This window comes from Lycium ferocissimum, chromosome 4, assembly GCF_029784015.1.
Source record: "Lycium ferocissimum isolate CSIRO_LF1 chromosome 4, AGI_CSIRO_Lferr_CH_V1, whole genome shotgun sequence".
NCBI classification, from domain to species: domain Eukaryota; kingdom Viridiplantae; phylum Streptophyta; class Magnoliopsida; order Solanales; family Solanaceae; genus Lycium; species Lycium ferocissimum.
This window is the reverse complement of record NC_081345.1, coordinates 16809422-16835988: the sequence shown is the minus strand read 5'-3', so window position 1 is coordinate 16835988 and position 26567 is coordinate 16809422. Positions and strand designations below refer to the sequence as shown.

Sequence of the window (26567 nt, the reverse complement as noted above, 5' to 3'; positions counted from 1 at the left end):
TCTCATGATTTTTATTATGTTAGCGTTATTCATGCCTTGCATACTTAGTACAATACTCGTACTGATGCCCTTTCTTTTTGGAAGCTGTGTTCATGCCCACAGGTAGACAGGGATGCGACCCGAATTCATAAGTGTTGATCAGCAGACTCACAGGAGCACTCCATTATTCCGGAGGTGCTATTTTGTTACATTATTTTGTGTATATGTTTTGGGCACGACGAGATCCTGTCCCGTCCTTATGTCTAGTACTCTAGTAGAGGCTCGTAGATACGTATGTGTATAGGTAGTATGGTCTCATGATCTCCTCATTGTATATATGTATATATATCATTTTGATAGCCGAAGGGCTTATGTATATAAATGTAGGTATGTTCTTAGAAGTGATAATGGTTTCCCCTATGATTAGAAGCATGAGAATAATAAATGAATACAGGATAAGCATGATGAGTAATAGAAAGAGTGGTGCTTGGTAGTTAGCTCCGAGTACCCGTCATGGCCCCTAGTCGGGTCGTGACAGCTTACATGATAAGCTAGCCATATAGAAACCAAAACAAGACTTTTCAACCCTCAATGTCGGTTGATGTGACCTATCTATACCCCCACGTGCTTTTGTGTCACAGCGCAGTGATCGAGATTTGTTGATATGACCCGAATAGGTGGAAGTGGGTCCCAGCTGTGGAGATCCTTCCGGTCTCTCGGAGCTCCCGGTTGCTAAAACCAGTCCGGGTACGAATTTGACCCAATACAGATAGTCCCCCACTTTTCAGGCCCTCTATGAACATGAGACTGGAAGTGGAAGAACCCATCCTTTTCAAATTTCACGCTGGAGATTAGAGAAACGTCGCGACTTCCTCCACGATTGTACACTTTGTCAGGGCTACATTTAATATGCCCCTGCCCTCATTCCGCGACGTCGCTTCAGAGGTAGAGACTTGACATTTCGTAGAGACATGCCATTTCGCAAATTGAGGCAAATGATTACATTTTTCTTATTTAAAGCACCGTCGTGGGATTCAAGAGAAGTATCTCAGGCTCTACTACCACTGAAATCATCCCCCCAATCCTTAATTGCTCTGGGGATTTTCGTATTAGCCGCCGAATAGAATCTGTCATGAGGATTCACTCTCTGGTTAGCAATTTTTGTCTTGATCAGATACGTCTGGACTGCAATTGGGGGCCCGGCGTAGAGATACGCTTGGCTCCTAAGAATGCCAACATCTCCTACCATTCCGCTGGCATGTCTACCGCTTACACGTAGCATTTCACAACTGGTTTCACTCTCGCGGTCCACCACATAATCGAAACATTCTGCCGTCCTTGGTAGGGCAATTGGCCCCTCTAATTTGGAGAATCGTGCAGTGCATTCAATATTTGGCCGATAGGGCCAATCTCCCCTTTACTTTTGACCACCTAATCCAACTGTACTCTCTTCGCGTATTCCGGAGGGATGGTGCATCTGGCTTCCCGAGGTGTCCGGAGGCTTATCACCAATGCCGAGGATGACTACAATCATGGGTGGCACGATAGGTTTGCTGTGATACCAACTGACCTTTTGTATAACGCATCTTTAGAACCATTCTCGAAGTTGTGGAACCACGCCCATGAGTATTTTAGCCTCCTTTTTCTTTTTTGATCAAAGAATCCCTTCCTTTACTTGTGCTTTTCTTTCTTTACAGCGATCCTCGAGGAGCTAGATCACATGCCCTGTCTCTTCAGCTGGGTGATGAGTATCTTACGCTTCTCTATTGAGATTGAGATGACATGGAGAAGTATATCCGCTGACCGCTGGCGAGGTAAGAGCCATGGTGAGTTTTGAGAAAAGCCTTCTCTTTCTACCGCTATTCACTGCTTATCCCGATATTCGGGGCTACTTTTCTTATATGTTTTTTAACGTTGGCCTTAATTCTCGAGAATCGCCGTCCCAAAGGGCCCCCTCTAAAGAAGAAGCCCGAACCAAGCTTGAGCTGGCTGCGGCCGCCAAAAACGAAGGCTTTCCGAGGATGCTAGCGCATCTTTTTAGGAGGAATTGGTCACCGGTAGCAATCTTGCCTCCGATTACTATAACATTGGAAGGAAACTATGTAAGGTGTGGTGAACTTGGAGAAGGGCGAGGAAAGCGGAGTCGCTGAAAGGAAAGGAGAGGGGCCTCCCGAGCTTGTTGTTGATAACACCGGAGAGGCCGTAGACGATGCAGGCGCCGGCCCTTCTGCCTTGCCTCCTCCGGTGGAGAAAGACGAGTTCGACTTGGAAGCTCCTCTGTCCTACCTTGCGAGACTGCTCCTCCAAGTATGTTACTTATTTAAGTTTATCACCACCTTTCTTCAAAATTTCTCATTCTTCCGCCTATTTTTTTTTGTTTCTCAGAGTGCCATGTTTCCGTCACTTCTGTGCTTGAGATGATCAAGAGCTCGCCTTCTTCGTCCAAAGAGGTGAGGAGGCTATAATCCGATAACTCCCGCCTAAGGATTGATCTGTCCGAGCTGGTGACCGGTAGGTCTTTTTTGGACTCTAAATGGACAGAAGCGAGGGAGGCTAGCTGCCCACTAAGAATTTTAGGAGAGAGCGGCTCAGGCGGAGGCAGAGAGGTTGGCTGCCCAAGGGCATGTGTAAGCACTAGAGGCTTGCGAGACGCGGCTCAGGGCCCATAATGCCCAGCTGCAGTAGCTTGGGGGCAGTCGCCGACCAGCACTTTTCTAATCTTCTAAAGGACTATGCCGTATTGAAGACCCGAGCTGGTGTTCTCCTAGATATCAAAGAGGGCCGCATCCGAGACATTAACTCTGCTATGATAGATGCAGAGGTGGATGTGGAGGCCGCCGACATCGCTATGGATGACCACCGTGACCGGACCCCTTCCTCCTCTGATGCTTCCTCTAGTTCTTCGAACGATGAAGATGCTGCTGCCCCTGCTTAGCTAATGTTTTATATTCTATGGGCCTTCGTTCCCTGTTAAAACTGCTCCGGCCGCTGTGCCTTTGATTGTTTTTTGTGTTTTGTTGAAGGTTGGGTCTGTCTATCCTGAATCTGCTTTTTTCTGAGCCTGCGTGCTCATAGTTATGTTCTTTATTGTTTTTCTTGCCGGATATCGCGCCTGTGTGTCCTTAATATGTTTGTCTGAGCCCGAATGCTCAAAGAAAAATGTTTCTCGTGGTGTTTATATATATGTATGCGATTGCGTTTACTTGATTTCTGATTCCGCATCTATTCCTTTTTTACGCTTTGATATGTGCTTTGCTGGCAACAGTAGTGATAACAAGTAATTTTGTTGGCTTTTATTTTTAACCCTTAACCGTCGGGGCGTGACCGTTATGCCCGTCTACCGGAACTATGTTTATATTCAAGTGTTGGTGTTTAAGTTTAAAAATCGATGATCGGTGCACCCGTTTTTTCACTTTAGCATTTTGTGTTTGAGGTCATCATTTTTAACTCAATTCGGGCATGTCACTTCCAGAAACACTTTTTGTGATCAGGAATTACTCATCTAATTCACAATAAGAGAGGGGAGGCCCCTGGATTTCTGTGCTGATGAGGAAGACGTTTCAACCTTATTTAATGGCACAAAGGTTCATAGAACATGCACGCTCAGACGCTCTAACGGTCGTGTCGTGTGTTTGAAGCAGTTTTTACGGGGCCGTATGGCTTCCGAGTTCAGTTTTGCCCCAAATATTTTTGTTCTTTCAAGAGATACCTTATTGGCAAGTGCTCTGAAAAAATAAGTGAAGATTCTTATTTCGATTTCCCTGAAGTTTACATGAACAAACTGCTTGATTGAAGTATAACATTTCTTCCACAAAATCTTAGAAAGATATACAAGGGCGGACAGAGCTATGCAAGGACTAGTGTTTCTTTTCTCCTGACAGTCCCAGTCCTTGTGCGTCTGTTCGGTTTGCTTGATACCCTTTCTCTCCCCCTGATACTTGTTTGTGAGGTAACGAGGATTCTAGTATCGAGTTTAAAAATATTTGGTTGAGCTCTCTCCAAGTTTTTCGACTTCTGATCGAATACGACATGTTTCTGTGTTATTGCCTCGTTAAAAACCTTGCCAGTAAAACCCATTTGGGATAAAACCTAGGCTAAGGAAAACAGTGTAACACGTGCCTTCGGTCCTCCTTCCAGCAGTCAGCAATGAGGGGAAACAGGTGGTTCTTCCCGTAGTGATTCCTATCATGGAGAGGAAGCAAGTTAGGGTAGAGTAAGTAATGTATTTATACAATCATACCTGTCACCCTTATCAAAGGTAGAATCTCTTGAGATGGCTGACGTTCCAGCTATTCTTTAACTCTTTTCCGTGCTCATCCTTGATCCAGCAAGACACTTTGCCCGCGATCCCCACTATTTGGTATGGGCCCTCCTATTTAGGGCCTAGTTTGCCTGCATTGACGTCCGGCGTTGCAAGGGTGACCTTTCAGAAGACGTAATCCTAATTTTGAAATGCCTCAAGTTTGTTTTTCTGTTGAAATATCTTTCAACCCCCTGCTTCTGTGCTACCATACGTACAAAAGCCATTTCCCTTCGCTCTTCGAGCAGTTCCAACCGAAGAGCCATCACCTCATTGTTAGATTCTTCCGTGGTTTGAGTATATCGGACGCTTGGTTCTCTGATCTCCACAGGTATCAGGGCCCCATTTTCACATGGATGGCATGGAGAAGACGCTAGTAGTTTGATTTTCAACCTTTCCAGGAATTCGGTGACCTTTTCCCCCACAAATTTAGGACCATTGTCACAAGCTATCTCTTTCGGCACCCCAAACCTGCATATGATGTGATCTTAGATGAAGTCGATCACTTTTTTCTCCCGGATTTTTGTGAAAGCCTTTGCCTGTATCCACTTCATGAAATAATCTGTCTGCACTAGCAAGAACCTTACATTTCCCACGGCTCCCGTTAAGGGGCCTCCGATGTCCATCCCCCATTTTAAGAAGGGCCACGAGGCCACCAACGAATGAAGTAGTTCGGGGGGTTGATGAATCATTGGAGGTTGTCGCTAGCATTGTCACATTTTTGAATGAAGGCTTTAGCATCTCCCTCCATCCGGGACTAATAATATCCGGCCCTCATTATTTTTCTGCTCAGCGACTTGTAACCAAAGATGGTTCCCGCAACTGCCTTCATGTATTCCTCTCATAACGTATTCTGCTTCTGCGGGCCTTAGACAATTAGTCAAGAGGGCCAGGTATGACCTGCGGTGTAGTTCCCGTTCATGCATGCAATACCGTGCTTTCTTGACTGTTAGAGCTCTTGCCGCTTTGGCGTCTTCCGGGAGATAATTCATTATTTCGCTTTACCAGTCCCATGTCAGGCTAGTGGGGTTTACCTCATGTACGATGGGACTCAAGGCGGAGTGTAGGAGGTGCACCACGAAGTTCGATTCTGCTTCCACTACTAAAAAGACAGTGTTTAGCGACAGAACTTTAGCGACAGACCACATTCCGTCGCTAACTAACGACAGATTAGCTACAGAATAATCATGTTGTCGCGAAAACAATAATTAAAATTTAAGTTCATTATATAGCGACGGATTAGCAACGAAAATAATAGTCCGTCGCCTTAAATTTTACTACGGATTCAGCAATAAAAAGGACACAACAAATTTTATTAATACCTAGTGACGGATTTAGCAACGAAATATCCGTAGCTAGGTCTTTTGATTTTTCTCTAAAAAACTTATATTTGCAGCGACGGAAAATTCCATCTTTATTTTTTTTAATTAAAAAATTGAGGTACTACGTTGCGACGCAATAGAAATTCCGTAGTTAATTCTATCGTTAGGTGTAAATTAAGTGATAGAGCCTGTTCTGGTCAAACCAACTTATAAGTCATTTTTTAACTTATTTGAGTGTTTGGTAAAATAGAAAATAGCTTAAATTAAGTTAAAAAGTGCTTAAAATAAGCTAAGCCAAGATGTTGTTCAACCCCACTTATTTTTTTGACTTAAAAGCCATTTTGATTTGACCAAATTTACCCTTTTATTCCTTATATTTTCTGTTAATTTCAATACTACCCTTACTTCTAAAAACCCTTTAAGCACTTTTATCTAAACACAAAACTGTTTATTTATAAAATAACTTTCAAAGATTTAAAAAATACTTTACTTTAAGCACTTGTGTTTAAAAGTCACTTTTTTCCGGCTAAGCGCTTTGTATAGTGTAAATATTTTCTCTTAGTCTAATATTCGCTTTTCTTCAAAGGCATATTTGGGAATAAAAATTTTGCGCAGTCCGAGGCAAACTCGTCCCTACTAGTTTTCTTGCAAATCCGTGGCATCACTTGGCGCAAATCAAGAAGAGAGTGATGGGGATAATAAGAAGCAGTTTTTCATTCATATCAGGAACTGTTTGCGGTATATATATAGCTCAGAACTACAATGTTCCCAATATTCAGAAGCTTATAGAGAACGCTTTATTTAAGGCTAAAGATGTTGAAGAGAAATACCGCAAGCCTGGCGATCGCCTTTAGATTCAGTCTCTTTCATTTCAGGTTTAAGCAATCCCCAATTGTTCGAATAATTCTTGCTATTGACAAGTACGGTTTGACCCATACAATCATTTGTGTTGTGACCTTTATAGCATGGCCAGAAAATTTGACTTGTTAATGATGATTTTTGTTAGCCTTTTTCTTTGATTTTCGCTTTTTGCGTTTAGGAATGATTTTTCTAGACCAGTTGAACTGTACTCAATATTCATCTAATATTTGTTTAATTTGTGTAATTACGTTTTGGTTTTCTAGTTAGGTGTCAAGCTTTAGCAGGATTTAGACCAATTGGAATGGTAGACCAGTTTTCTCTTTATGCTAGAGACATAGATCAACCATAATACAATGCATTAACAATAATTTTCGTATTAAATTAGAAAAAAAAAAAAAAAAAAAACAGGATAATATATTTCCTGAGAAATTGTTGTTGCTATGCATCCATCCTGGTGGAGATTGTTTACCTGGAATCAGAATTTTGTTAAGGCAGAAATCTAGTCAAAATCTGAGAATTATTATGGTTATATCAGCTAGAAGTTTTGTTTGTAATGGTGAATAGTTGCATATTTTTCTGATAGGTAAAGATTTATCTACCTTTAGGCCTTTCACATTGAAATTTGCACTAGAGGAACAATTGTGATACGCTGACGATGGAACAGTGAAATGCTGTTTGGCTGCGGATGCCACTTAGCCATCTAGCTTTTGGTTGATTTTTCCGGAACATACTAAACATGATCACTTCTGGACAGTCTTTTCTGTCATTTCTGGCACTGCTCGACAGCTATACCTCTTTGTTGATGTTTTTTTTTTTCTTTTTTCCCCAATTGTTTGACCGTCAGATATGTGTTCTTTGTGTGCCGTCAATGTTCTGAAGATATTGCATTTTCTGGGAGGTAAAAATCGTCTAATGTGCCGTTGAATGATCCTAAGGAGAAGTTTCTGAAATCTAGTTTTTGTGGGATTTTAGTGTCTGAATACAAAATCTATCTTCTAAAACAGTTGTATGGTGGATATTTTCTGGAAACAGAACTAAACTGCAAGCCATGATTTTGCAAAAGTGTCACCTAGACCCATGTCATTCATTCCAACTCCATTATGATGTAAACATTGTATCCAAAGAAACATGTACTTCCTAGCGTATTATAGAAATATAAAATAAAGGATTAGTAAGGGATTTGTGACTTTTGTCATAGGCTCGGGACTTCCACCATGCAAACTAAGCCTAGTATTTAAGTAGAGAAGGGTAGAGGGGCGAGTCCATTGGGGGGGGCTGTGGTTGGTCTTAAGGATTTGACCCAACGGAGTTCTCGTTCATCTGAAAGAAAGAAAAAGATTGGTTCAAGAGAAATAATTGTTTTACATTTTGGAAAGATGCATAAGATGAGAGGACCTTATGAAAATACTTTACATAATAAAAAAGAAAAGATAAAACAGTTGTAAAAAAAAAAAAAAAAAAAAAAAAAAAATGGAAAAGAAGATCGGGTCAAAATGATAACATTTAAAAGTTTGTCTGTAAAAAAGAGTTTAGTTTATGGTGGAGAACCATGATTATTTGTTTTTGGTTTTACGAAAATGATTCGTAATAGGCGATACAAATTAGTTGGAATTAAGTTTTGAGTCATGTTAGTATGTTTACTTTATAGGTCAAATGTTTTCTAGGAGTCTTTACTCCTGTCAGAGATTTATATGCTGTAGAAAATATAGAGAACATCTAGTGCTTTATTGTTTTTATTTTCATTTTATTTTATATAATATTGGAATAGGATGAACTTAAATGAAGCCACATGGACATTGATGATTCATACAGCCGATCTCCACTTGCTTGGGATTGAGGTATATTTCTGGTTGTTGTTTGAAATTAATTGGTTTTGGTCTTTGAAAGCAAATTTATCATGTCAAAAACCTTTAGTTTTTTAAAACCAAAAACTTTTGGGAGCATACATAATTACCGGCTACTTCCTTTTCCCCCCCAACTTGTCCCATTTTGCTTACTACACATCTAAAGTTTGTGGCTGTCCTATTTTAACGTCAGTTTTCTTTTACAAAATGTGATTTTTTTTTTTTCCACCTTTTTTTCTCACCATCTTCTCCTTATCGTTTTCTCATATCTCAATCATACCCGCTTAAGATTTGTTTTTATCTCAATCACGATCTTCTTCTCCAACCACAAACTTGTCCTGAGACATGCCAATTGCCCACAAATTGTTTTCGACAACAATTATAATACGACAGGAGTAAATTTGGTAATGGGAAGTTGAAGAAGTGTCCATGGGTGTATATGAATGGTTAGATTGTAAGAGGTCTTGGATTTTTGTTCAATGGTGTGAAGAAGTTTGTTAAAAAGTAAGTAGGAGAAGGAGAAGCTAGTTTAATAGAGAATGGTGTTTGCCCAACTCTTGTTCAGAAATTATGGCTTTTGATTGGAAATTATGGTGTTTGCTCTTATTTTTTGCTCCTGACGCGCCTCAACTTGAGTTAATACTATTTGTACCACATTAGCAAATAAGGGGATAACAATTCCACTTCACACAAGTGTAGAGGGGTTGTAAGACGCTTAAAAGATTTAGGTGTGTAGTTAGCTAAAGGGAATAAGTTGTGGGAGAGGGTAACTATGTATTCTCCCATAACTTTTCTTAGAATTATTTGAACTGAAGACAACCAAGGAGTTTTACATTCATCTAGGAGAAGATAAGGATGTCAAAGAAGACGATAACAACCACTGCACTTCAATCCCAGATTGGGATTGGCGATATCAATCATCAACAACCATTCCTGAAATAGATAAATAAGTCATCTCGATCTAGTAGAAATTTACAATGCAAAAGCATTTTCCAACCTGCACCTCGCATTGGATGCACACAGTGTTCTTTCATTTGGGTCTCGCACAAATACCTTGATGCTTGCTTATGAACCATATCAACATTTACTAGCCACATTTTATTTGCAGCAATGAATCTTTGATGGTATTCTCTGCAAAGTAAGACTACTATAATCGTGTTAATTTGATATTTGTTGAGGGCTGAATAGAATCTAGGGTTCATCTCTGTTTCAAATCAGTTGCATTCTCGGCGTATGATTAATGGTTCACTACCTTAGGTTGTCTTTAACGATGGAAAAATGCAACACAATTCATCTCCTAAATGTTATGGCAGTGTAATGGGCTAATGGTGTTTGATTTCAACTGATGTTTGTTCGATGGGACTACAAAGACAAAAACTGACAAGATGCAAAATATTGAACTCTTGCAAAGTTCATGCTTTTCTCTCTGTCATTGATGTACTTAAGGGTTGTGAGTATTGCAGTGGGAACCTGTAATATGTGCACACTGTGCAACATTAGCTAGTTTGTTTTGCTGATATTGCTATTGTTCCCCTCTCTGCTAGGGTTCTGACTTCAGAGTGTCATGAGGTGAAAGTGCTTTCTTATAATGTGTTTTTAGCCCCTGGTATACTTGGTAAAGTATCAACGCAATGAAACCTAGCAGAGGATAGTTTTGTAAATATACAAGCTCATATATTTTTTATAATCCAACAGTATGTCCATGCAAGGGTTATTTATTTCCCATCAGCAATTGCCACTCTTTACTGTTGAGACAGGAATATGACTTTGCGAAACATTTCCTTGGAATATTTGTTTTAAAAAAAAAAGTTTCCTCGGAATGTAGTCTTCACAAAGTTTCTTCCCCAGAAATCATGATTAAAGTTGTCCTCATTTTTGTATTGGTGATTTTTCACAAGTTAAGCTCTTCTTCTATGTGCCCATCTAAGTATTCTTGTAATATTCTACTTACTGCAGGATAGCGAGCCATAAGAAAGCCCGTCTGTTTGGCATACTTGTGAAAGGAGAAATCTAGATTCTTTAGAAAATGACATACTTAGAAGTAAGGGAGTAACTGTAATTTCTATAGTCTAGATATTGGGGACAACCAATGATAAAAGTGTACTTCTGCATGCTTTCTTACTCTACTGTACGGTATTGTGGTTATATCTGGTGCATTGTCTACTTCCTGCTGAGTTGGTGTTCTTTCTCTGCTGCACTTCTTCAAGACGGAAGGGGCCAGGCCAGATGTGAAGCTTGTGCATTTTTTTCGTGGTGTATGTGATTAAAAGATTTAAGAATGGCCTTGTAGAATCGTTTTCTTTAAATACAGAGGTGTTTATATAGCTCTGCGGCACCTTATTTCTTGTGAGAGTGGGACAATCATGTGTGTTGGTCTTTGTAAACCAATCTCTTAAAATTGTTTTATTTCATGTCTTTGGTACTCTACTTCACTTTCTAGTTTGTTCCGTTTCATGAGATTACTGGGTCAAAGGTTGCAAATAAAATGCATTTGATGCGTATATCATTTGTTTTTCATATCGACTTGTCAGATATAAGTGTAAGATTTCCATGGATTAATCTCCAAAACAGTTGATGGAACGGAGGAGAGCTTGTCTTAAAATTTGGTCGTATATTATAGTATTTTTCAAGATCAAATGGGTTTTAGCATGTTCAGTTATCTCAGGTTAGCTCTAAAGAAAGGTTTGTTTACCTTCATGACGCTTCGATTGTTAACTGTGAGAAGTATTGTCCTTACTTTCTGACATAGACTTGACATATTTGGCTAGTTTAAGATCTTTTCCCTCAACATATCAAAATGTAATAAGACAAAAATAATTCATCTTCTTCACTGGGATTATTGAATTAAATTTGTCAAAAGCTAGTACCATAAGTAGGAGAGTTTTGTGAGAAGTAGTAGTGATTATTTCAGAAAGTTATGACTCTCAAACGTCTTTGGACACTCCTTTATTCAAATTGATGTCTGGTTTAAATGGTAGTACACCATTGTTTGATTTTTATATCTAGCTGATCCCTCTTCTGAAATGTAAGAGCAAACAAAGAAAAAGTTCCATCCTCGGAGGTATTAAAAAAAACTACTTGAACGATGCTTCAATCAAGAATTGGAAATTATCAACAAAATTCAATTAGTAGTTGTCCCATCCAATTAAGTTGTACAAGGCTTTTTGGCCAGGGCTTCGATACATGACCACAGTGTCACTATCAACATATACAGTGGTATGGAAAAAAAAAATCTTTTATTTTGGAGGATGTATTGGCATTTGGCAAGAATCAAACGAAAAATGCGTACAAACTCCCAGCAATCCACACTAATACTACTTTACATCTAGGTGTTTGATCCTTTATGGCACACAAAATGTACATGTGAATACGTATATACGATGACCAGAGGAATCATCTCCAGTTTTCTCCCTTTCAGAGTCAGTCTCACAAAATCAAGAAGAATTCATATCCCCATTTTAAGTTGTACTCCATACAAAATCCTAGGCCATTTTGATTTGAGCATTTCTACCTTTTCATCCCTTTGACCAAAGTCTAATATCCAAACTGCGTCTGAAAATGCATTTGGATTATCACACAATTGTATGGCAGTCACACTTCAAGATCGATAGACATTGGTCTGGATGATCCTTGAGACCTCGATTCTTGAATCTTTCCATTCACCTCAGTTACAACTAGCCTAGTCAAAAATAAACCAGCAATTAAAGCTGCTCCCATCAACATTACAAAAACTGCATTCCAGCTCTCCGCTGAAATGTAACCCGTTATAAATGGTCCAACCGCAGCACCAATTGAGCCAGTTCCATCAATAATAGCAGTGACAGTTGCAAGTGCTCGTGAATTACCCTTCAAAGAGCTATGTGTTCCTAAGTCAGCTGAAACAGCAGTTGTTATCAATGCATAAGGGCCATTCACAAACATTCCAGTAATCACCATGAGGATGATGTTTATAGTCATGGAGATGTGTCCGTAGCTGCGATATAGGTATAGAGCTGGGATAACACAGTACATGAAGCTAGCAGCTGTTATGGCTCTAGCATCCAACTGATCAGAGATGTAACCTGCTAGGATTCCACCTACTACCCCTCCAACATCAAACAATGTTGATAAGTTTCCAGATTCCTCGTTCGACAAATATCGTCCATCTATAGCTGCAATAACATTAAACATACAGAAGGGTTGAGACTCACTTTACATAATTGAGTGGAAAAAAACATGTCTAACATGAAAAATATAGAACAGTTAGCATGCCTGTGTGGCTAATGTAGTAAGGCAGCCAATAGAGAAATGTGTAAGCCACCAACTTGGCGAAAAAAAGGCAAAGAGCAAATGGCGCAACCCCCGGGATCCTCCATGCTTCTATAAAACCCACAGCTGATTCCTCTTCTCTGTCTGATCTCAAGAGAGGTTCATTAACTACCTCGTCTTCTTTTCCGGGAGATAGCACTTCGACTTCATCTTTACTACCTCCAACAGATTCGGGATGAACGGGTAACAAAAGGAATACTATCATGCCACTAAAAGCAATAAGGATACCGGGAACAACCATCGACCAACCCCATCCATATTTCAATAAGATTGAGGCGACCAATGACCCCGTAATGTTCCCAACGGAGGTGTGAGCATTCCATATGCCCATTATGAGTCCCCTCTTCTTCTTTCCGAACCAATTCCCCACCACTGCAACTACTGAAGGCCATCCAGTGGATTGGAACAATCCAGCTATCATTTGAACGATCAGATAGTAATAGAAACTATGGATGTTTGCCCAATACCCAACTCCAAAAAGAGCTGTGAATAAACCGGTTCCCAACATTCCCGCTGTCAAAAAAACTCTCAAATCCATCCTATCGCCCACGTGCCCTGAGAAATACATTCCAATGGCATACACAAATAGGAAAGCCACATCAAGATCACCGAGCATTGCTGTTCCATCAGGGCCATCAAATGGAAACCAGCCATCTCTAAACGTACTATTTCGTTGCCATGGTAAATTCGGACCAACACCTAGGGATTGAGGATCGAGTGCTTGTTTCACGATGCTTGTAGTTTTTCTATTAGCATGGTAACTTGTATATGCAAAAAATGTCACAAGTAGAACAATGACTTGATATGTCTTGAAAAACAGGCTTGACTTCTGTATGCTCTCTATAAATCGAATTCCCAAGGGCTTGTTGTTATTCTTCTTCGTGGTTGGCTCTGTAGGTGACTCCATTTATAGCTACTCAAGGAACTTGATTGTTCAAGATAAAATGATAACCTTCCCTTCTTTTACACATCGAGTAAAAAACAACCTGGAAAAAGATGCATAAGACTAAGACTAAATCATTTAGATCTAACCATTCATAAATAAGGAAATTGTCATTTATGATTTATATCTAAGTTGAGATACTCATTTACATGGGAATATGCCTTACTTTGGCATGTAAACTGAATTAATTCAAAAACAAAAAAGGTTGGATGCACATGCTACTGGAGTCAAGGTTGGTCAAGTTTTGATTAAAAGCTTTATTTACAAGTATTTTACTATTCTTGATTTCTCATCTCTCAAATTGCTACCAATGAAATTTTTCATTATTGCTCTTTACATCATCACGGAAGTACAGAATTTCCTGTATTGATGATCAGTGTCGAAAACAGATCACAGCAAATAAGAAGGCAATAGCAAAAAAGACCAAAAAAATATTTAAATATTAGGTCTCTTGAATTTAAAGGTAAATAAATATTCACATGAAACATGGCTTACTAGTCTAGAAAACGTAATTCATGTGTGACATTAAATAATACTATTGGAACTCGTAAATATTTTCTAAATCGCCAAAGAACAAAGCTTAAGTTGATGCTAAAGCAAATTAAAAATTGTGTAAAATCATGAGTGTTTGTGACAAAGGGAAGAAACTGGCAGAGAAAAACAGCCCATTGGAACTGCAGTAGCAAAGCAGAGGTTTCCATGTCTTCTTTCCTTAAATATCTCCACCAAGATACTATCTTCCTTAATCCTTTCTAGTTTCTACTACTCCCTCGTTCCAATTTACGTGATATGATTCGACTCAATACGCAATTTAAGAAATAAATGAAAAGTTCTAAAATTTGTAATTTTAAACATGTTATGTCCTTAGTAGTTATAAAAGAAACTCATTGAATGTAAAGTTAATTATTTTCAAATTTAGACGGTGTCATTCTTTTCTAAACAGACTAGTAAAAGTAAAGTGTGTCAGGTGAGTTGGAACGGGCAGAATACTTCTTTTCTCCTGATTTTACAACCACAATCCAATAGAGCCTTTCTTACACTCTGTCCGTCTCAATACTAGAAATGAACAGAGCAAGAAGATCAACATAAAAATGGAAAACCAAAGCAAAACCCCGTCAAAGAACTCACTTGGAAGCTCACAATATGAATAATACAGTAACAATTTGAAAACGAAAAACATAATTCAAAAATGAAGAATGTAAAGAAATTACGCATATATGAATAAATTTTAGAGCTAACCTTATCTTTCTGAAATTAACTATTATGTCTTCCTCTACAAAATAAGGCACTCTCACTGAGTCTATGTGAATATCTATTCACGAACTTTCAGTTGCTTAACCCACAAAAAAAAGGAAAAAGGAAGGTTTAAGTTATCGAAGCTTTTAGTAAAGCAGAGTGTGGGAAAGAGTGGTTACTTATAAAGCCAGCGGTGACTCGCTTGAATCCCTATAATTCCTTACTCTTTGCTCTCTCCTGTCCCGCTTCATGCGACACACTTTTTTTTTTAGTTTATCTCAAAAAAATGTCACTTTTTTATATTTGAAAATAATTTATGATTTACGATCGGACATTTATATAAGGCTTTTTTTTCAGACCACAACTTTTAATTTTTTTCCTTAAATTTCGTGCTTAGTCAAATGGCATCACATAAATTGAAATAGAGGAGTATTGTTTATCATCACTCTTTTCATTTGAATACTTCAACCTCACGATAGTGCAAAATGGTACACAAAATTTTTAAGACTTATGAGGTGACAAATAATTGACGCTTTTCTAAATTTATTAGAATTACAAAAAGTATGTGAATCCATGTGTCATATGCCACTCACTAATAAGGCTGCTCTTTTTTCTTTTTCCTGTTTTAGTTCTATTTCTTTAAGTTTTCATTTTTATATGCATATGTCGGTCTGTAAAAAAACAGCTGAATGATGAAGACCGATGAGTTGAACTCTAAAATGGTCTAAGGTCATATTTCACAAGCAAATTTTAGATAACAGATTACGTACTTGAGGCATGAAATTGATGGTGAGATTGAAATGGTAAGTTGGAGCTCTAATTTATAAAGAAATGGAATATTATAAAATTAAAGCAACTAAATCTAACAGTAAGCTTATCCTAATATTTGGACAGCCATAAACAAGTAATCTAAGCTAAGTATAAAAAAAGGGCAGATCGATGCACAAAGCACTCCGTGTTAGCAGGATCCGGAGAAGGACCGTACCCAAGAGATGGGATATAGATAGCCTATACAAATACGCGAACATTAGTGGATCTATGCTTTCACGGCTCGAACTCGTAATCTAAACTTACTATAAGATAAAATGATTTTCAATTCTATCATAGAGATTAAAAAAATGTTCCACATCCACATATTTCTTTTCCAGTGACTTAACCAAATAGGCATGACACATGACTGATGAGTCAAGTTTTTTTTTTTTTTTTTTTTTTTTTTCAAGTCAACTATTAACTAAATAGGAATCCCTAATATGTCAAATACTCAGAGAAAATTTTAAAATTGCTTAAAAGTTTTGCAATCACATATTCATTCTTAAATCAATACAAAATTTGCAAAATGAAGAAGCGAATGACAGGGCAGGTAATCAATAAAGGCGAATCTAAAGCGAATTTTAATTTGAATCATTTATAAACGTTCAAAAATTTAAAAGTTAAGTACATGATAAATCATAAGTAATTTATTTTTGAACTTGTTAACTCATCTTGAATTCATCTATGGCAATTATAATTTGGAAGTGCAATATTATATGCTATACATGTCTAATAAACAATTATTTTGTTCTTATCGGATTTTCCATTGCTCTCCACCTAACGACAAGGTAATATCAAAGAGTTGAAATCAGTTGCGTGTAGTAATTGACAGGTTAATAATTAATTAAATTAATTGAACGTCGAGATCTCAATTGGCAGTACTGAAAGAATGCATGTTCCATGCATGAACTTAATTTCTAAACTTCCATTAATCTTTGTCAATGGGAAATTTTTCTTAAAATATTGCCGTCCTTATATTTTGTGAATTCCATTTTTTTGTGTGTCTGTGTGTTTCCCGAGTAAATTTTGTCAATGGAACTATAAATCGATGATTAAAGTACTTTCAATGTATATGTATGTTTTTCCCGATTTAATTTGATTTGGAATATTTAAATAGAATCACATAAAAGATAAAAATTCGAAAGAATTTTATTTTTAGAGGAGAGATGAGAGAGAGAAGGAAAAGGTTAATGATCAAAGAAAATAAGAGGGCGGGGGGGGGGGGGGGGGAACAAAGAAAATAAACGAATTTCTATGATCAAAAGTATGCAAATTTATTCAAGGGAATGAATTAAAGTGCGCTTTAATTAACTTTGAATATAGTTATTTTCGCCTTTGTGGTACAAATCGCACACTTTTTTTACACTTTAGTTGCATTCCAATTCAGCTTATGTTGTTAATTATCAAGGAAAGCACATCTTGTGTTGAATTTAGATGAGTTATGAAGTAGGCGTGTGAAGACTTCCCAAAACCTTATGGGTTCGTAATTGAAATTTTATCATAATTCGTTCCATTTATTAGGTTCAAAATCTTTTATTTGTATTTATTTAATAAATTTTTAAACATATATGCAAAATTTGAGTTAAAATTAATAAGCTTACCCGAAACTTATTCACTAGATCCATCTCTGCTTGGGCACTCACATTTGTAGCTTACTTGCGTGGGAGGTCATTGGCATTTGAATTTTTGATCGATAAAGTTTCCAGCTATATATTCCACAAAATATTACTTAATCTATTTATTGCTAACTAAGAAAATACATACCTAAATTAGCTCAAAGTATTTGTGAGGAAGAGTTTTCAAGTATATATAGTACCAAACTATCAATAAATAGGTACTAGTATCAAGGTATAAGTAGTAAACTTGATCTCAAGAATTATCAAGAAGGTATAATTCAAGCAACACAAGATAGCTAAATTAAATAAAAAATTTACCATTTCGACTCCTATAAAAAGTGTAACGTGTGAGTTTGTCCAATTAACTTAAATTATCAATGTTATTGTACTTCCGTTATTTCATACGGGCATTTAGAATTTACCTATACGAGTTTCATTATATTTTCTTATTGTCTTGTTTATATATGTAAATCCTTCACTTTTCTGGAAAACATATACCAGAAAGTTAGTGGATATGTTGAGATCAACATCAGTAAATTTTAAAACAATCTTAGAATTTAATGTAGCTCATTTAATGTCTTACGCAAGGTTGGACTTTAGAGGATTCTACACACTTCGGAAGTACGTCGATGAAAATATTATTTTACATATTAAATTCATAAGGTTATGTTGAACTTTCAAGAAGGTATACTCGGTGGATGTTGCAAACTTACAACGAGAATGACAATAACTTACAATTCAATTAGGCTTATCTTTTTTTTAAAAAGAAAATTACTATTAAGTGTTTGGTACTCCTTTTAAGGCGTCGCCCCAATTAATTTAAATTAGAGCCACATAAGATGAGGGGAGGTACTCCATATATCAAAAAAAAAGTTTCACTCCCAAAATTTAAACCGGAAATCTTTGATTAAGGGTGAGATCCTATCTATTCCACTACAACCAAAGTAACACTTATCTAAACAAGCTTTAAAAAGCACGATAGACCCAAAGTGAGGTTTTTCAAGGATGTTTCAATTACCATTAGTACACATTATACCCTGTAATATAGCAATATATTTCCTACAAATATTAAAACTAATGTAATTTGATACCAATTTATCTTATTTCATATTTGTCACTTCATCATATTTCCAAGTAACAACAACAACAATAATACACCCAATGCAATCCCATAAGTGCAGAAATTAAAAGTGTCAGGGTCGCGCGAACTCAGGCCGACTTCTTCATATTTGCAGGTATTAATTTAAATTTAATTTGGATTGGTACAACTATTGACTTAAATGTTTTACTCATGAGATCTATTTTGAAATGAGGAAGAAAGATTGATTGCTATATTTAGGAAGGAGCTTAGAAGTTTCCTTGCCTGGATTCTTTTGCAAAAGTTTGAGCTTTCGTGATGTAGTTCTCCATGCGCCAAATTCCCCTTATCATTTGTCACTATGAAATGGTCCTACGAAGCTATATATGTGGGAGGCAAATCGACGACGAATTTTTCTTGCGATGTGTAAATGTAGGCGTGATTGGGGCGTCAAGCGGAACTATTCGAACTCAAATCGAGTGCTATTTGAACTTATTAAAATATAGAACTTTTTAGTCTAGTTTGAGCTTTGTTCAACCGAGTTTGTTATACAATCGACTCGAGTTCAATCAACTTTTATTATACAGTCAGACCTCTTTATAACGGCATCCGTATATATGATATAATAGCACCTCTTTATAACAATCAAGTTTTTTCGGAATTGATTTTTTATGTTATATTTTACCTCTCTATAACAAAGATTTCGTCTGTAACAACAACAACCAACTTTATAATAGTACGCTTTTTGTAAAATTACTACCCCCCCCCCCCCAACCCTCATCATATAACAGCTATCTTATTTTTTGGTAATATAATAATTAATCATCTTTATAAAAATAAAATATCTATGATTACTAATAACAAGTATAGAGATTTTGACCAAACATTTGATTCTTTAATATACTATTTATGACAAAAAATATCATATATATATATATATTCATCATGAAAAGATTTTCTTTCGTTATACAAATGTGATTAAGCTTAGAATTTGACAATTAAAAATGAAAAAATAAATTTATGCATCATTTTTGCGTATAACAGCGAAATATTATTTAAATGTCAATACTGTTATAGATGTATAATAGCAATTCTCTATGACAGCCAAAAAATTTCAAACCTAACGGCCAACGATGTTGTTATAGAGAGGTTTGACTGTAGTATAATCGAGTTCGAGTCAAACCGAGCAGAGGCTCTCTTTAAAGTTCTATTTTCTAGCTATTATTTTAATCAATTTTTAGATATTTACTTGTCTTTTAAAATCTGTTTTAAATGAAGAATAAAGAATATGATGAATGCTAAATTTAGGAAAGAGCTTGGAAGTTTCCTGGCCTGGATTCTTTTGCATAAGTTTGCGGTTACGTCTGTCAGTTTGCATCGTTGTTCGAAATTTCCCCTACAATTTATCACTATGAAATAGGCCCCTTTCAAGGGGGGTAGTTCTTGTCTCCATAGACGGGATTTATGGATATGTTATGTTCAACTATTCCAAAGTACTTTCAATATGGTGTAATATTTTCTATTTTGGTCAAGTTTACATAATTTTTCTCCAAAAAATTTCATATCATTAAAAATATTCTTACATTTTATATTTAATTATTGTTCAGCTATCAATGCAGGACTTTACATCCAACAGTGCAGGTATTCAAATGCCCATGGTCAAACCATGGCTCTAAGTTGTTTCTATCTCGAATTATCTTTTTCTAATCAAGACTCAAAATCAAGCCACATTGTGACACCTGATGAGTTTAAGTTTGTTGTCGAACGTGACAAGCTTAAGTTTATTGTCGAACTACAATTATCCACTTGAAACAGGTCTCCTCCACATTCCTTTTTTGCTAATTTCTGCGAAGATATAGATCAAGCCAAAAGTGTGGAAGAAGACGCACCCTTCAAAAAGGTGTTCTATAATCCAAGTTAAAATTAAACTTTTAAATAAGTTGTTACGCGAATTGGACAAAAATGATGAAACTGATAATAAGCGATGATTGATGTGTTTAGTAAAAATGCTGATAAATAGTTCTTTTAATTGAAATGACTAAAATACCTTTAATTTTTTTTTAATTTAAAAGGATCTTTGCAAGAAATTGGATGAACGACGAATATAAAATGGAGAGGAAGTTAGTGGCTTTGTTTTGAAAATTAAAAAAAAATAGTAAAAAACTTGGATAAGCACTTTAGGAATTTAACAAACGATTAGATAAATAACAAGGTGCTTATAAGCCAATTTGATCAGTTTATAAACTTAGTCAAACACCCTCTAAGTCCCTTTTTCATAGATTATCACCGTACAGAAATGGATCCAACATATAATGAGTATGTGCAATCATCACATCTAACTCGTACTATATAGAGGAAATTACTATTGTTCTATTTCTTTTTTATTTGTGCGGTGTACTAAAATTAGATTTTCCCTATTACATGTTTACTTTAGCAAATCGAGAAAGTACTAATTAGTTTTTTCAATTTTATCTTATTATTAAATAATTATTTTCCAAACTAATTAAAATACTGATAGTCAAATTTAAATTTCTAAAGTACCAGTAATAGGAATAATTTAGTAAAATTAATACTTAAGTAATGCTTTAGGAACAAAATACAAACTGAGTAAATAAAAAGGAATGGAGAAAGAATGTTATACTATGTAAATTGTGTACATACATGTGCCTTTTTGTGTGTCTTAAACTATTACCCTAAGGATCGGCAATAATGAAGGCCTTCCCAGCATATGTTGTAACCTCTCAGTGTGGCATGTTTTTATTTCATTTTTCACTTGATCATGTTCCTAACTCCTCACGGTATTTTGCATTAATATTGTACTCGCTCCATTGTTTTCTCTTATTTCTCTTCTTTTATCTTTCCACAAAGTGAGATGACATAAATTAATTGGCAGACTTTTGCAACAAGGAGTTCCAAATAGTGGAGTTTCATGACCAAAATGGGGTCATAGACTGGTTCTGGAAGGGACAATTAGGGAGTACCAAAATTTATCTTTTTATTTTCTGAAGTTGTACTTTGAGCAATGAGAATTAAGCACCTATATCTAGAATTATTTTGGCCTTCTTAGATCTGAAAAGGTACAACAAAAAAAGAAAGGGAATTTTATGTGGAAATAGTGATTCAAGAGACGAGAATCATTGAGAAATATCCAGTTTTATTTATAATTTTCATGAGCCTCACTCTCTCAAAGGGTGAAAAGAACATTATTGAGATGAGCTAATACCAAACATTTATATTTGAGGATATTGATGAAGGGAAGACTTAAAGAAAGTTTACCCAATTTGAATCTCTAATAATGCATGCTTTTTTCCTTCTTTATACAATCGGTATTCTGTGCACACTGACCTGGTCGATAATCTGGATATATGCCATGTTGGATCCATTAATGGGGAAAACGCTTCCTACCAAGAGTTATTCATTTTCAAAGACTCGAATCTGAGACGTCTGATTAAAGGTGAAAGAATCTCATTCATCTCATCACATCCCTCGGTGATAATGCACGCTTCAATTCCATAAAATTATGGTTATTAGATTTTAAACAAAATACAGGTTGCACTCAAAAACTAATGGCCACAATCATAAAGTAATTTGGGATATAGGCAGAATTGAAGCGCACTAATTTTTAAGACCTGCCTTTGATGTTGTCGGGGCAGTTTGAAGCAGAAAATATGTGCAATTTGAGAATACTACAAAATTATGGCAGTCTAGAGTTTACCTACATTACAAGAAGACCAAAGCATTCCAACAATTTGGATCTCAATGATATGTTTCGACAATCTTGATCATATCTTCTAATGTATATTTGAGGTATGTTACACTACAAAATATTGTTTTATAAGCAGGTAATTTATCTCCAAAAAAAAAAAAAAAATAGTTATTTAGACTTCACTAAAGATTTAATTTGATTTTAAAATGTAGTTTGTACATTATTCTTCTTCTTGTCTAGAAGATGTAATGAAGAAGTTTGGGCCATATGCTACCTCCTCCATTTAACTACGATTTATGGTTAGTACTAGCCATATATGCTCGTGCGATGTACGGGCCGAACATGTTTATTCACTTTAATTAGCCTGTCTTTAAGGTTTGTATTTTGTAAATAATTTTTAAAAATTTGTCATAGTCATGCAATGAAAGTTGTTCATCAATGTGAAAAAGAAAATTAGTAAGAAGGTGGGGGAAAATTAATATTTTGATTTTAGATTTTGTTCTTTTAAATTGTTTAATATCTTATATGTATACCGACAAGTTGATATCCATCTCAATCAATTAACTGTTCAGATCCAAACATAAGAACCATTATTGTATATTGGATTTTTTAAAAGCAAAACTAATAAAATATTTATATTAAATTAATTAAAAAATATGAGGAAATAAATGTGTCGGATAATTAAAATTGAAGTGCATATGTCTATGGAATAAATATTATATGACATATTAGAAATGTAATAAGTTATATCGTAAATCACCAAATTTTAATTCCGAAATGAAAATATAAAGTAATACACTTTATAAATGTAAAGAAACAATAATCAGAGAATGCAAAGGAGAGTAAGATAAGCAAAGTATTGACAAAGAAGGAAAACGGGTTTTCCTTCAATCTTAATACTTTAAACGTGAAAAGAGGACGAATAATAGCAATGCAAATTTGTACCAAAAGTTATATAAAGTGTACACTTTAACCAACTATTTTTTTATCCCACTTAGACATTTGTCATAGTCTCTCTCGAATAGACTATTTTCAAGAATATTTATTAGAAAGGGTTAATTTTATTTTGGTTTTATAAATGAACAAGTAATTTGGACACCCATATTATATTTGTCAAGAACGCGAAAAGTCAAGAGTGAACAAGTAAAAGTGCACGGATGAAATAAATATGTCGGAGAATTAAAATTGAAGTGCATACGTGTACACATGAGAAGAGAATACATATTCAGTACTATGACATATGTCCACGTGGGATAAAGACGTAATTGATTAAAGTGTACAATTTATGTAACTTTTGGTACAAGTATTCATTGTTGTGTTAAAGTGTACAATTTATAATGCTTATGGTACAATTTTAGTATACATGAGAAGATAATACATATTCAGTACTATGACATATGTCCACATGAGATAAAGAAATAAAATTGAAGTGCATACGTCCATGTAATAAATATTAAGTACTATGACATATTAGAAATGTCCACGTGAGATAGGAAAATAGTTGGGTAAAGTGTACAAGTTATATAGCTTATGGTATAAGCATTCATTGCGGATACAATCTGTGAAACTTTTGGTACAGTTGTTTAAAGTTGTGTTCGTCCCTTTAAAATTGAAGTGCATATATGTATACATGAGAAGAAAATAAATATTCGACGAAGAACATGAAAAGTCAAAAGTGAACAAGTAAAAGTGTACGGAGGAAATAAATATGTGTCGGAGAATTAAAATTGAAGTGCATGCGTGTATACATGAGAAGAAAATAAATATTCAATATTATGGCATACATCCACGTGGGATTTACTAATTCTTAAAGAACGTGAAAAGTCAAAAGTGAACAAGTAAAAGTGCACGGAGGAAATAAATTTATGTAAGAGAATTAAAATTGAAGCACACGTATGCCTATACATGAGAAGAGAATAATTACTCGGCAAGAACGTGAAAAGTGAAAAGTGAACAAGTAAAAGTACACAGAGGAAATAAATGTGTCGGAGAATTCAAATTGAAGTGCATACTTCTATACTTGAGAAATGAATAAATATTAAGTACTATGACATATTAGAAATGTCCACGTGAGATAGGAAAATAGTTGGGTAAAGTGTACAAGTTATATAGCTTATGGTATAAACATTCATTGCGGGTACAATCTGTGAAGCTTTTGGTACAACTGTTTAAAGCTTTGTTTGTCCCTTTAAGGGACTTATATATAATAGAAAAATGTAAAAAGCCAAAAGTGAATAAGTAAAAGTGTATGGAGGAAATAAATTTGTGTAGGTGAATTAAAATTGAACTGCATATGTCTATACATGAGAAGAGAATAAATATTCGGCTAGAACATGAAAAGTTAAAAGTGAACAAGTAAAAGTGCACGGAGGAAATAAATATGTCGGAGAATTAAATTTGAAGTGCATACGTCTATACACGAGAAGGGAATAAATATTAAGTATTATGACATATGTCTACGTGGGATATAAAAATAATTGAATAAAGTGTACAAGTTATATAGCTTTTAGTACTTTTTCTATAAGAATGTAAAAAGCCAAAAGTGAACAAGTAAAAGTGCATGGAGGAAATAAATTTGTGTAGGTGAATTAAAATTGAACTGCATATGTCTATACACGAGCAGAGAATAAATATTCAGCTAGAGCACGAAAAGTCAAAAGTGAACAAGTAAAAGTGCACGGAGGAAATAAATATGACGGAGAATTAAATTTGAAGTGCATATTTCTATACATGAGAAGGAAATAAATATTAAATATTATGACATATGTCTACGTGGGATATAAAAATAGTTGAATAAAGTGTACAATTATATAGCTTTGGGTACAAATATTCACTGCGTGTACAATTTGAAAAGCTGTGGGTACAAGGAGGTACTGCTGTGTTCGTTCCTCCTTGGCACTTATTATATATACTAGCATTTTTTCCTAAACGCCAAAAGTGTGAATTTAATTAACAAAGTATTTATACCAAGTCAATTTAATCTATTTATGAAAGTATTGACGACCTAAGTCTTGCCTAAAGCGAATGGAAAATTTTAAGTCAAACAGATAAGGCGACAAGTAAACAAATATATCAGCCCGTCATTCAAAAAATAAAATTTCCACTATATTACGAGTTTATGTTTTGTACAATTATAAAGAACGCGGAAAGTAAATACAAACAGTGATTCGAGTTCCTTCCGAGCATCGTCTTCGAGATGTATTTCCCAGTACCTGTATAAGCACTTCGTAAAAATGTTAGTAAGAGAATAAAGAACTATCTAATGAATTAAAGAAATGACAAATACACTAAAAATAAAAATCCGTCTTTTGTACAGGGGAGGCCTTGAAAATCGACGAAAATTTCTTCATCGACCAAGAGTGTAGTATTTGTAATAAATTGCAAGATGAAAGAAAAAGTATTAGTTAAAATAATTTGAAAAAGTCAAAAAGTAAGGTATGTGACATAAAGTCTTTAAAAATGATTTGATAAAGATTTTTTGAAAAAGTAGTTTGACAAAAAGTTATTGAAAAGATGATTTGACATAAAGTTTGTGAAAAAGTGATTTGACAAAAGAATAATGAAACTTGATTTGACCCTAGGATTAGTGTAGTGTATGTAATGTAACAAATGTATAGGTGAATGATATATGTAAAAAGAACATAAGAATAAAAAATGAAAATATAGGTAAATATAAATATGATGTATAGCCAATGTAGAGTAAATGTAAATAGCAAAATATATAGAAAAAATAGGCATGTAGTGTGATGTTATTGACAAAAGTGCAAAGAAAAATACTTGACAATGTATACATGTATTGAAAATAAATAAAGTTGTAGAGACAATATAGCAAAATATAAAGATAGTGCATAAAAAATGTAGAGACAATAAGCATTCCTTTTAATGAAAAGTTTCTCCTTCTTTTCTTAGTAGTTAAGTAATGTAAATATGTACATGTGTATGTATATAACGTATGTATATAAAAAATATATAAAAGAATAGATAGATGTAAGATAATATAAAGGAAAAGTGTGGAGAGTGTAAGGAAAATGTGTGTAAAATGTAAAGAAAAATGTAGAGAGAATAAAAAAATATATGAAGAAATATAAAGACACAATGTATATAAATAAATGTAAAAATAATATAGATAAATAAATATAAAGGCAATGTATATAAAAAAAATATAAAGACAATGCAAGTAAATAAATGTAAAGACAATATATATGAATAAGTAAAGAAGCAATGTATGAATGAAATATAAAGACAATTAAAAAAATATAGAAAGAGGAAGAAAGTGCTAGCCTTGCTAGTCTTCCTATAGAAAGAAAATCTAGAGAGTGTAGAGAGAAGAAAAATGTGTGTGAGGTAGTGTGCAAGTGATGAAAAAATATGAAGACATATCTCATCTATTTATAATACAAAATGATCCCTTGTTTTGTCCAAAAAATAAAGAATTACACCACATTGTTCCCTTAATGCCACATTTGGTCTTTAGGTTATTGTCCAATGGGGATTTCACCCTTTTAAACAATGTTTAAAAATTTATTAATCAATGGATGAAGAACCCAACCCGTCACTTCAAATG

The 26567-nt window shown here is 35.1% G+C and overlaps 2 protein-coding genes across 4 annotated transcripts; one reads left to right on the top strand and one right to left on the bottom strand.

The window, feature by feature from the left end:
- Positions 1 to 6164: 6164 nt before the first annotated feature.
- LOC132051645 (uncharacterized) lies at positions 6165 to 10733 on the top strand. 2 transcript variants are annotated; one of them, XR_009413827.1, is made up of 3 exons: positions 6165 to 6476; positions 8231 to 8300; positions 10263 to 10733. XR_009413827.1 is itself a non-coding variant. In XM_059442806.1 (2 exons), the coding sequence occupies exon 1, from the start codon at positions 6291 to 6293 to the stop codon at positions 6453 to 6455; it is 165 nt and encodes a 54-aa protein (XP_059298789.1). In that variant the 5' UTR covers positions 6169 to 6290; the 3' UTR covers positions 6456 to 6476; positions 10263 to 10733. The 2 variants fall into 2 exon arrangements, 1 of the variants encoding a protein (XP_059298789.1); XM_059442806.1 differs by lacking the exon at positions 8231 to 8300 and having other exon boundaries at positions 6169 to 6476.
- A 662-nt stretch (positions 10734 to 11395) lies between these two features.
- On the bottom strand, positions 11396 to 15088 carry LOC132051644 (putative glycerol-3-phosphate transporter 1). Of its 2 annotated transcripts, none has more exons than XM_059442805.1 (3): positions 14973 to 15088; positions 12558 to 13600; positions 11396 to 12457 (listed from the first exon to the last, which is right to left on the bottom strand). In XM_059442805.1, exons 2-3 carry the CDS (start codon positions 13519 to 13521, stop codon positions 11898 to 11900), a joined length of 1524 nt encoding a protein of 507 aa, XP_059298788.1. In that variant the 5' UTR covers positions 13522 to 13600; positions 14973 to 15088; the 3' UTR covers positions 11396 to 11897. The 2 variants fall into 2 exon arrangements, with proteins under 2 accessions (XP_059298788.1, XP_059298787.1); XM_059442804.1 differs by lacking the exon at positions 14973 to 15088 and adding an exon at positions 14797 to 14952.
- Between the last annotated feature and the right edge of the window lie 11479 nt (positions 15089 to 26567).

Coding starts and splice junctions, on each gene's coding strand:
- LOC132051645 (XM_059442806.1), top strand. CDS start 6,291: ATGGGGATAATAAGAAGCAGTTTTTCATTCATATCAGGAACTGTTTGC.
- LOC132051644 (XM_059442805.1), bottom strand. CDS start 13,521: ATGGAGTCACCTACAGAGCCAACCACGAAGAAGAATAACAACAAGCCC. Junction 12,458..12,557: donor TTACTACATTAGCCACACAG/GCATGCTAACTG, acceptor ATGTTATTGCAG/CTATAGATGGACGATATTTG.